Source organism: Camellia sinensis, chromosome 10 (assembly GCF_055761805.1).
Source record: "Camellia sinensis isolate YWXY chromosome 10, ASM5576180v1, whole genome shotgun sequence".
Lineage (NCBI taxonomy): Eukaryota > Viridiplantae > Streptophyta > Magnoliopsida > Ericales > Theaceae > Camellia > Camellia sinensis.
The window spans coordinates 1,904,187-1,916,469 of NC_138970.1; the positions used below are offsets into that span (position 1 = coordinate 1,904,187).

Consider the following 12,283-nt stretch of genomic DNA (forward strand, 5'->3'; position numbering starts at 1 on the left):
TTTTGGGAAGTGTTGGGTGAGTTTAAAACAGGTTTGGTGTGTTTTGAAACAAATGGTTGCTATCCAGATTTTGGTTTTTTCGCTCGAGCGAGGCTTTTGTCGCTCGAGCGAGCTCTGTGTTTTAGTTCCTTCGCTCAAGCGAGCACTCTTGCGCTCGAGCGTGCGTCCGCGTCTTTTTTGACTTGATGGTTATGTTTCTCCGCTCGAGCGAACTCTATGTTTTGGGTTTCTTCGCTCGAGCGAGAACTCCTGTGCTCGAGCGTGCTTCTGGGTTGCAGACCTGAAGTTTCGCATTGTTCGCTTGAGCGACGCTTCTTGCGCTCGAGCGAGGTCTTTTTGTGTCTGGTCGCTCGAGCAAGTCTCGAGTATATCAGTTGGTAGCAGCGTGTTATACATCACTTTTTCATCACCTTTTTCACCCCAAACTCTAGATCTGGCTATTTCTCTCTCTACACACTACTTTTCTCTACAAATAATCTTGATTTAAAGTGTCTCTACCTTAATCCCTTTGTAAAAAGGGTAGAGCTTTGCTTGGGCTACACTTTGATCCGAAAAAGTTAGACTTTGGAGCATCTTGAGTTTTTCTCTTCATCTCTCTTCATTTGAGATAGGGATAAACTATTCCTTGTTATGAGTTTTAACATAAATTTTAGTCATTTTATATAAATGGTGAAGTTATGGAAATCTTGGACAGTTAGGGTTTGATTTGAAATATATAAAGAGGGGCTTTCAATTATTGAGTCCTATGTGTATGTAAGACCTTGGAAAATGGGATTATTGTTGTAGGATTGATGAAATTGAACCTTAGGGTTGATGTTCGAGAAGAGGGGGAAAATGCCCTAATAATGTTTAAATAATTAATTTGGGGAAATATGAAAATATGAAATTGAGTTGAAAATCATGAAATTGGGAAATTATGAGATTGAATTGTGTAGTTGGATTGATTAATTACTCACCTATGAAATTGTTGATAATTTATCTATTTGATAAATTTATTATCTGTTTAGAAATAATTGTTTTGGGCTATCGGTGGAGGATAGTCTTAATTGTTGTAGACACTGTATGTTGATTAGGGAAAATCGAAACTAATCAATTGGGTTATGTCATTGAATATGACGGTTGAATTAACACATTGAATATGTGCCTGGATTGATCGTTGTATATGATAAAGCGTTTAAATATATTGCATATGTATCTTGTTTGGGAGAAGATAGGGGATGTACTTCATGGTTTGGGAGGAGATAGGGGATGTACTCCCAACCTTGTTTGGGAGGAGATAGGGGATGGACTCAATTGATAACTAAGTTGGCTGGAGTGTTCAGGGTGAAAGTCCCGAAATCTTAATTACGTTTGCATAACGTAGATGAATTGAAGTATTGAAATGGTAATAATATGAGTTGTAGTCTCATTATAAATTGATTATGATTGAAGTGTTGATAGTATGAGTTGTAATCTCATTTTGATCTGTTCGGATAAACAATGAACCATATCTATGAATTGGATTGGATAATGAAACGAAAAGGGATTGAAAACATGGTTGTGACTATGGATTGGTTATGGAAGAGATGTACGTTGATTTATATGAGTTAAACATTTATCAAATGCTAATATTTTAGTTAATTCTCATATTATGTTTAGCGTATCTCTACTGGGCTTTAGCTCACCCTATATGGGACATCATTTTTCAGGTACAGGTGATATGCCGCCTCCAAGAATGTAGCTTGGGAGCTTTAGAAGCTGAAGGCTTATTTTTGTAGTTATCTTTTGTATTACATGTAATTCAAGCCAAGGGCTTAATCTGTTAAGAGTTAGAACTCTTTTTTGTTGAAACCAAGTGTTGACCTGGAAAGTTTGTAAGCCCGTAGGGCATTTACTTTTGTTGTCAACATGTAATACTTTTTGTAAAGAATACTCTGATAGATGAATATATCTTATTTTCCTATGTCTATGGATATCATGAATGATTGAGCTATATGGATTTATTTTGAGGGCGTTACAATTTGAGAAATTCTTGATTGATAATGTCTTTGCCTTTTGAATCCTTTATTGTTGTCATGACCCAAACCCGCTCTTAGAGGTTTAGCGTCGTAACCGACCAGTAATCCTAGGATTACCAAAGGCCTCTGAACAAATTAAACAAAATACAGGGACTAGCGAAAGCAAATACAAACAAATAATGTCCATAGAGCTGTGCAGACATACATAGGACTGAAAATTTAAAAACTTATATTTTGCATATATATATATATATATATAATGTCATCAAAATGCCAGCCTCACGTCATCTTATATACAGATAAACTAAAAGCTTGTCCAAACAAACAAAAGAAAACAACTTAAACTTAAACTTGCATTATGTCCACAAAATTCGACCACATGACATTTCAGAACCTCTTTGGGAGGCACACTAATTGGCTAACACAAACAGATCTCCAGGCAATCCTCACTGAGCCGGGTCCCGTGCCTGATCACCTACATACATGCATAATATGTGACACCTCAATTGTTTAATTAATTTAATAAAAATGAATATGAATAAAATAAAATAAAATATTTGATTTTATAATTATACTCGCTAAAATGTAATCTAACTTAAAATTAGGGGCATTATTATTACGAAAACATAACAATGTGATTAACATATTATTTAGGGTCAACTAAAACCTAACCATTAGATTAGTAAATTGTGTGGGCTAAAAGTGAAAATAGGCTCAACTTAAAGTGTGTGTTGTCTACCTAGGAACTTATGTTGTCTTAAGAGGAAATGGTGGCTATAGATGAAGTGGACCACATGGAGATCTAAGGGGCCAAGTAAGGGAGCCTATAAAGGTGGATAGTTCCATAGGGTTTGTGAATCAGCATGTATGGGCTTGTATATAAGGAGTGGAACTCGGAGGGATCGGAAAAAAGGAAAAAGTAAGAGTAAAATTTAGGTGAGTTATATTATGCCTTGAGTAGTCATAAATGATTTTATTATTTTTATGAATTATCTTATACAAATCATGTTTTTATTAATTTTATGAGCCCTGTTTGTTTAAAATTAAACCCATGGATATGTTTGTTTAAATTTTGAAATTTATTTGACAATGAGTATATAAAAGTTTATATTTATAAATACCACCACGGAGGCTCCAAGCCTTTGGAGACTTAAATAACTATTGGCCCTTTGAATTGTCACTTTAGTGACCCTCTGATAGTCCCATGCCTTAGGAAACTTAAATAACCATTGGCCCTTTAATAAATCACATTGCGACCCTTTGTCTGTCATGGATCCATTAACCTTCTACTCTATACCGTGGTTATGGTTATGTCATTTATATGATTTTTGTAGTATATGCATGTTATTAAAAATAATTTATTTAAACTATTCATCATTTAGCCTAAATAATTATCCATGGTGATTTATATACCCTTATACTCTTGGTATAATATTCCTCACTCTGTCATGTGTTTATAGCTGTTAAAATCCTTTCAGGTGAAGAAACTTAAAGAAGAGTGGTTTTACCCCAGTAATCAGGACCCAAATTGAGATGAACACCATGTTTCTTTGTTCTTTTCTTTTTTTATTTTTTATTTACTTGTAATTATTATTTGACTTATGTTATAATAATTCTCATGCACACTTCAGACATTATCTATATCTTTTATTTCATTTCGCTGCATTATTTAATTTAATTACATAAAATTAATCTTGGAAATTTTAGAAGTTAACTCATTGCGAATCCAACCCTAGGCACTTGGATGGGTTGTGACATAATACAGTGAGTTAGAGCCCAGTGAATAACAACAGAGTAAAGGGTTTGTGAATGTTGTCCATCACAGATTCAGAAATCAGAGTTCATATCAGAAACAAATCTAGATTCACATACTTATACAGAATTCGTAAGCAGTTATATGTGGTACATCCATTAGCTATCATATTAGATTGGTCATAAGATCCACATGTATAATCGGTACCGACAACCTTAAAGGTCAATATATATGTGCACATATAGCCATGGTATTGTTACCCCCAGGCGAGAGCCATGTGAACATAGGCCTCGATATTGTTATATCCAGGCAAAGGCCACATGAACATAGACCGCGGTATTGTTACCCCCGGGTGAGGACCGCATGAGCATAAGCCTCGGTATTGTAACCCCGGGCGAGGGCCATGTGAACTAAGGATGGATAAATACATTTCAAAAAATTGGTCATTCATTCATGATTCACAAATAGCATTTCAGAAAATAGAGTTTATCATATCAGTCAGAAAATACTTATAATCAAACACAACTTTATAGAGTTGTTACTCACAGATAGCTCCAGTAGCAGAACAAGTCACATGAACAAAACAGATTGATCAGGCGGGTAACAACACGTGACCTACACAAATACATAACGGATACACATTGAAACACACACTCGGAAAACACTTAACTCATTTCTTTTCCATCTAGGTGTGTTTCTAATCCTTATCCTTATTATTATATTTTACTTAAGGCTTAGGAATACCTAAGATGCAATGACGATGCCAAAATATAATTTGAAACACTTAGTCAAATTTGTTGAAAACAGGGTCATCGCTCGAGTGCAACTTTAGTTGCTTGAGCGGTCTGCAAAACTCTACAAAAGCATTGGTTGCTTGATTTTTACACTCGATGGTCACTCGAGCCAAAGACTAATGTGGGTTTGCTCGAACACACACTTTGTCACTCGAGCCACCGTGTAATTATCTGCAAAACTTCTAGGAGCTTAAATTTTACGCTCGAGCTCAATTTCTTACGCTCAAGCTAAGATTCAAAAATACGGGTGGTTACTCGAGCGCAATTTGTTTTGCTCAAGCCAACCCCCAAACTCTACAAAACAACTAGGGGCTCGCATTCTTCGCTCGAGCGCAAACTTCACTGCTTGAGCAAAGCCTGCAAATTCTGGAATTTTCAAATTGCACTCCCAGTTTCAAAACTTGATTTCAAAGCACCAAAACACATCCTTTTAGGCCAAAACTTGAGAAAATATTTGTAAAACTCATAGGACTTCATGAATTGAAAGCCGTTTCGCCAAAATCAACCCCAAAAGCAAATGAATTATTCAAAAGCAAACTTGACATTTTGAAAACATAACATGCAAGCAATGACTGGAAATCTTAGCTACAAAAGATGCACAAATGGAGTGTTTAAGTACAAAACCACAATGAGCTCTCATAATATAATAAAAATAAGCTCTTGCATATAAGAATTTGTTAAAATCAAAACTCAAAATCCATGAATTATGCATGCATGTATGTTATGATCTTCTTTCCTACTTCTTTAGCTTAATTCTTGCATTTCCTAGCTTAACTCTCTTGAATTCATGCATTAACCAACTTAATTACAAGATTAAAGGCTTGAATTCTTACATTAGGTGCTCAATTGTATTCTAGATATTCAATTGATTGAGTTTCCAAGTCTAATTCTTCAACTTCCTCTAATTCTCTGCAATTCTCAAGCTGGAATTCAACCTCTCTCTCTCTCTCTCTCTCTCTCTCTCTCTATTTGAGTAGGAAATGTTTTGCCAAGCTTGCTTTCACATATTTATAGGTTAGATTAACTTAAGCTAATTAAATAGGATTAGAGCTAAGCTAGTTCACTTAAATAATCATTTTATTCTAATTATTTGGTTCCGAATCGGAATCTAATTATACTTACCATAAAATTTTAAAAATTCTAAACAACACATAAACGAAGTCAATTTCGCGTTTGAATATCGATAAGCTTTTCAATTGGCATAATGAAACAGAAACACAAACAGATATTTCTACGACCGACAGATACAACAACATATAACACACAATTAACACACAATTAACACATATTTCCATCATAATTACTTATTAAGCATTCTTAAGTGAGGTTTATTAGCTAATCACAGGTCGAGGTTGTTACAGTTGTTAAAAATGGACAAGCACGAGTTCTATCCACATAGCAAAGGAGGCTTGTTGCTCGAAGAATGTTGTAACTGAATCTTCCACACAATGTAATTTGACGAATCAAGTTTGACGGTGATGAAATAATTGAGATTGGAGATTAAAGGGTGGTTTGGGATGATCTAAATTATTCCACTTTTTGAATTTTTATGAAATATAGGTTGGGTTTGAATTGATGTGGTAGAGAGGTAATATGACTTAAATAAGATGATGTAACTTAAATATGATAGTGACTTTTTGACTTTTTAATTTTTTTAGGTTATGACAAACAAGGCCTGAAAGTGTAAGATTTAAGGGAAGATGAGTTAGGGTTTCCATTGGAGACCAGGAATCAAAGCTTATTTGAGTGTTCAATGCTCTAATACCATGATGAAACAATACAAAGACAATCCAATCTATTGAATATTGGCCCTATTTGGTAAAACTTTTTTTAAGTTAAAAGTTGATAATCAGAAAGTAGAAGCTAAAAGCACCCTTATCACAACTTTCAAATAATTAGTTTTTTTCAACTTATTTTAGCTATTTCTACCTAATACGCTATAAGTAGAAGTTGTACCAAATAGTCCGGCACAGACTCCCAAATCAAAACAAGCTATAATCACCCTCCAAAAGTAGTAACGAACATTCCCATTGCATAATACAAAAGCTATATATGGTTTGAATACAAGAACCCTTTCTATTAGTAACTAAACTATGGCCTTGTTTGGTAGAACTTTTTTAAAGTTAAAAAGTTGATAATTAGAAACTAATAGCACTCCTATCTCAGGCCTCGTTTGGCAAGTGACTTTTTTAGTTAAATAATCAAAAAGTCACTATAAAAATCAAAAAACCAATAATTTATACTAAAAAGTTAAAGATTCTCGTTTCTCTCTACTTTTTACACATCTTTTCATAAAAAATCAAAAAATCATCCCAAACATACTAATTTTTTTTACATCACATTTTAACTAAAAAATATTATTATTCTACTGTTCTACTACTACCGTTGAGCGTTAACGAGTGTTGTTGGTCTCGGAAGCCCCCTTTTTCTTTTCCTGCATTCAGCTTAATATATATTTCAACTCCTTTTTCTTTTCCTATAGATATAATTAGATTTTATACGTCGAAATACAAAATTTATAATTTGTAATTGTTAAGTCAATTTAAATTTTAAAATCTCTCTCAAATATTTTATGGGTAATGTTAGGCACACCAAATTTCTCTTAAGTGTATAGTTGAGATTGATTTATGCGGTCCACACTTTTTGTAGATCTCACACCTATGTAAGACATTTAATCATTTATTTCATAAAAAATTTAAAACCTATAGTATTTTCCTTGATTTATTGAATTGTGTGATTCATGATTTAAATGAATTTTAACTACACAATAATATTTTTAGATAAACTTTTTAATAATAATTTTGAATTTATAGCATTGTTAATTTTATAATTGTTTCTTCATCCTAGTCATGTGTTGGAGTATGTCTTCATACAGTATAACTCTCAAGTGCTTCAACATATCCGTATTATGAGTGTTTTGACAAGTTAATTAAAAGTTGATTTTTTAGATTTTTGTTTGTTTGTTTGTTTGTCCTTTTGTAGATAAAAAATATGAGAGGTGATGTGATTTAAAATAGATTAAAACAGTCAGAACTAGCCTCGTGTGGCAAGTAGCTTTTTTAGCTAAAAAGTCAAAAAATTACTAAAAAAATCAAAAAGCCAACAACTCATACCAAAAAGTCAAATATTCTATTTTCTCTCTACTTTTTGCACATCTTTTTGTAAAAAGTCAAAAAATCATCCTAAACATACTAATTTTTTTTACATTATATTTTAACTAAAAAGCTAAAAAATTACTAAAAAAACATACTCCCCAACGAGGTCTCCTTGCCAAATGAGCCCTTATTTTTACATATAACCTTCGCAAATTTAACATAAATATATTATACTTTTTTTTAAAAAAATTTAAACGCACAACTTTGCTCTCTTGTCATCTGTACGGGGAGGAAATAATTCTCCTCGTATAATCCTGTTGACCAAGTCCACGCTCCTCCGTACGACGTCGCTTTGTCACCTGAAAACACAAACGTGAGCTAGCCGGCGGGTGTGTGCCGGAAACCTCTCCGATGCCTAAGTCAGAAAACTTGTCAAATAGACAAAGCTCTAAGTTCTCAGAAAGATTGTGTTCAATTACCTCCTCCAAGGTGATGCTTGTGAGCTTTTATAAGTTTCGTATGGCACAATCCTAGTAGGACTTGTATTTCTCCATACAGAGTCCTTCTAGGATTCAATCTCTTAAGGATAATGCTTATCCTTTTACACCCTCCCCCACTGCTTAAACCAAGTGGGATGGTTTTCTTTACGGCCGAACTTCCTTTTGACCGAAGTAAACTTGGCTATACCGAGCCACAGAAGGCCGAACTATCCTTAGTTCGGTCTTCTCCTCCAACTCTTTACTTCGGCTGCCCTGTTCGACCTTGATGCGCTTAGATCAAACTTCCAAGTAACAAGTTCTGACCGACCTAACCATTGTAAGTCACGATCGGACTAACTCTGAGATCGGCCTAACTGTGAGTTGCCTCCAGACCGGAGTAGTTTTACTCTTTCTTGGGCCGAAGTAACTTTGTCTTCCCAAGGCCGGAGTAGCTTTACATCCATGAGCCGAAGTAACATTTACTTCTCCCAGCCGGAGTAACATTGCTCTCTGGGCCGGAGTATCCTTTACGGCCTTCTTACTTAGTCCTTCGCGTTTTGGGCCTCAAAGCCCAACTTGCAGCTCGGCCCAATTTTTCCCAAAAATTACCCTCTCAATTGCCCCTTAATTTCATCTGCATAGCATGATTGGGATTACCAGTCCACTGGCCGAGCTAGTGTCGTTTTAAGCTTTTCCAGCCGAGCTAAAAAACACTTTAGCCTCTCCAGCCGAGCTAAAAACTCTCGAGTTTTAAGCCGAGCTAATTTTACTCCTGGCCATGTTTTGTCCGGTCAAAAACGTCTCTTCAATCATAATGTCTGTAACGCTTCCCATTCTTATGACACGTGGCATGTTTTGGTTGGCTAAGGACGGCTGTCACGCCGTCTTTCGTACTTCGTGAAATTTGAACAGTCCCGCCCAAATTTTGGGCTTTCTAACAAAATCAATCCCTGAGGCTAGGGTCCCTTCACTTTTGCCATTTCTCCCTCTTCTCTCTCTGTGTTCTTGCTGCTCGTGCTCTTTCTTTACTGCGACAGTCTTCATCTTCAGTCCTTCCTTATTTAATTCTGGTAAGCAAATCCATTTTCCCTTCATGTTTTTGCTTTTACATTCGTTTCGTGCAACTGTATATCTAGTTTTCGTATGCTTTTTGCAAACATTTTCTCCATTTATCTGCTCTACTTTTGTACTTTCTATGAAGAAACCAGTAGAACTTGTATGTGTATGAACTATTTTGTAGGAATCTTAGATCCAAAATCACCTTGCAACCGGACTAGAAAACTGTTTGTGTTATGTATGTGGATAGATTCTGAACATAACCGAACTAGAACTTGTAGGAATATCAGCAGTTTCTTCTGACCCACTCTAGCCAAGATAAGATCACCGAACAAGCTTGCTCATACCGAACTCGGTACTTCGGTCTATAACCGAGCTAAGATTTTGGGGCCAAGCCGGCTTTCTTAGTTCTCAAACCGAACTCAGAAAGCCGCCCCTAAGAGCTCAACCGAAGTAATTATACTGTAACCGTTTTAGGCCTTGGGACTAAACCAGCTTTCTTAGTTTCTTAGACCGAACTCAGGAAAGCTGCCCCTAGACGTTAAACCGGTCTAAACTGCTCAAAACCGAGCTAAGAAACCTTCTGATGAGCCAAGGTAGAACCAGCCAACTAAGCCGAAGTAGGATTTGTATATCTTGCTTATAATTTGTAGCGCGGTCCAACGATCTGTGCTTAACCCCCTTGCTTTCTACTTTGCAGACTTAGGTTGCCCAGGCCCTCCTGCGTGTGCTCAACCGAGCTACTGAGCCAAATTTTTGTACCGAAATAACTTATCCGTAATTTATACAATAAATGGGTAAGTATAGATATTTAGTCAAAACCCCTGGTGGCATGGCCGAATTCAGGCAGGACTACCAGATTCCTGATGATGTTCAACTGGAGTTGGCCAAGAAAGATGCTACTCCCTGGGACAATGAAGGCTTCGTCCCTTTCACCCTTCAATCAATAATTGAAACCGGACTACGGTTTCCTGTCCAACCGCTAATCTACGAATTCCTTAGGCAGACTAGGCTATGTCCCACCCAACTATCCACCAACACATATCGTATTATAATGGGGATAGCCGCATTAAACCACCAAACCGGACTGAATCTTGGTCTGGCCGAAATATTCCATCAGTATTCCATCGGTTCAAAGAATGCTGGGTGGGTATATTACCTTAGAATTCGCCGCCGCCGAGAGAAGATAATTAAGCATACTCCGGACAAAGATCTCAATGATGACGATTTCTTTTGGGTCTCTGGGAACTTTGAGGATTTTCAAGCTCAAATTCCTGGCCGACCTATAAATTGGAAAATGGGAGAGCCTGGTAATTTTACTTCGGTCTTCTGCTTTGTATGTTATCTCGGTTGTTTAATCTGCTAGCCGAACTAACACTTGTCTTTTTTTTTTTTTTTTTTTTTTTTTGCAGATTTCGCCCATCTCCACTCCTTGTATAGCTATCCTAACCTCGGCGTTTTGCGAGCCGCATTTCGGGTTAAAGAAAGAGATTGGGCCAAGCTTCTAAATTTCGAACCGACCTACCGTTACAGCGGTCGACGGAAGGCAAAAGTAACCGATTTTCTTCTCGAGGAAGCACCGGAGCCGGACCCCACTTTGCCCGAGATAAGACTTGTTCCATTAACCGCTGAGGAAGAAATGGCAAAGAAGAGCAGAGTCAGGGCCCTTCTAACTTCAACAACTAGAGCCGAAGTAACACCAACTACTGAGGTGCAGCCTGCCGTCGTGGCCCTTCCTTCACAACGGCCCTCTTCGTCTCGCCCTTCAAAACGCGCCCGATCTACGTCAGCCGAACAACAACTTGTTGACGAAGTCGAAACCGTCCCCCAAAGTCCTCAACCTGCCTCCCAACCTGAACAAACTGACCGAGCCCGATCTCCGAAGTGGGCTCCGCCTTTGATCTTCAATGACCGAAACATCAAAGTCACTGATTCGGTCGTGGGTGAAAAAGACCACCAACTGGCCTTTAACCTGGCCAAAAGTGTGTGCCTCCCTAAGGACATGGAGCACCACTTGAAGCAACTGAATACCGAAATGAAATCAATTCGGTCTGTTTCCAAGTCCATGGTCTTGGTAAGTAGCTGTCTGCTTTTTCCTGTCTAAATTTTTCAAACTCTTACTTCGGTTCTAAAGGTATCTTTGCTTTGCCAGGCCTTGCAAAAGAACAATGTCACTTACCGGAAAGTCCAAGAGCTCCGCAAAACCACAAGGCAGGTGATGGCGGAAGCCGAAGCAAGGTCGGCCGAACTACAACAAGCCGAAAAGAGAATGGCCGAGCTGGAAGCGGAGAACGGCCGTCTTGCCGATCTAGTTAATTCGGCGGAAGCGGAGAAGCAGAAAGCTGCCATTGTTATGAAGGACAAGTATTTGCGGGAGTTGTTGAAGCTAGAGAAGAGAAAGGACGCCGAAATGAGCGAACTGAAAAAGAATATGGAGGCGGTCGACAAGGGGGGGTACAAGCGAGGTTTCAAGGAGGCCGAGGAGGCCTACGTCAAGCAATGCGATGCCGCCAAGGAGCTCTTCTTCAAGTGCGGCTGGAGGGCGGCTGTGGAGAAGCTCGGTCATGATCAACAGACCGAGGTCTTCAACCCTCCAGAGTACTTTATACCGAAGTCCCTTGCGGGGTACGCGGATGCCATGCAGCAGCAATTCCTTGAAGGTTCAGATACTGACGAAGATTCTGCTTCTGGGGGTACTCCAGTTGAAAACGTGGATCAGACAGATCAGCCGGAGTCCAGAGTGGAAGATCTGGCTATTGAACAGCCGAATGAAACTGTGGCTCCGGTCGATGCCACCGTTGTGACTGAAGGAGTGCTGCCGCCAGAGACCGGTCTTCCAGTAGATGCCGATGCGGTTTTCGATGCTGAAATTGATGAACTTTTCTCTTAGTTTTTTACTTTTTCTTCTTTGTAACCGAACTAAGCCCCCTTGTAATGACTTCTGTTTGAATAAAAATTTCACTTCTCTTATTCCGGTTATTGTGTGTATGCTTGGGTTTGTAATGTCTTCTATTACTCCAAGTGTTATTTCGGTTTTTGGTTGGTTAAACTATACTTACCAGCCAACCACTCCTTAGCCGATATAATTACTTCGGCTGAGGAGTACAGT

At 37.8% G+C, this 12,283-nt stretch overlaps 1 protein-coding gene across 1 annotated transcript; it reads left to right on the forward strand.

Annotated features, from left to right (window-relative positions):
• The first annotated feature begins 10,351 nt into the window (after positions 1-10,351).
• Positions 10,352-12,064, forward strand: LOC145801524 (uncharacterized). Its single transcript, XM_082893279.1, has 3 exons — positions 10,352-10,484; positions 10,587-11,248; positions 11,327-12,064. The coding sequence occupies exons 1-3, from the start codon at positions 10,472-10,474 to the stop codon at positions 12,062-12,064; spliced, it is 1,413 nt and encodes a 470-aa protein (XP_082749405.1). The 5' UTR covers positions 10,352-10,471.
• Positions 12,065-12,283: the final 219 nt, after the last annotated feature.

Coding starts and splice junctions, on each gene's coding strand:
- LOC145801524 (XM_082893279.1), top strand. Junction 11,249..11,326: donor TTTCCAAGTCCATGGTCTTG/GTAAGTAGCTGT, acceptor TTGCTTTGCCAG/GCCTTGCAAAAGAACAATGT.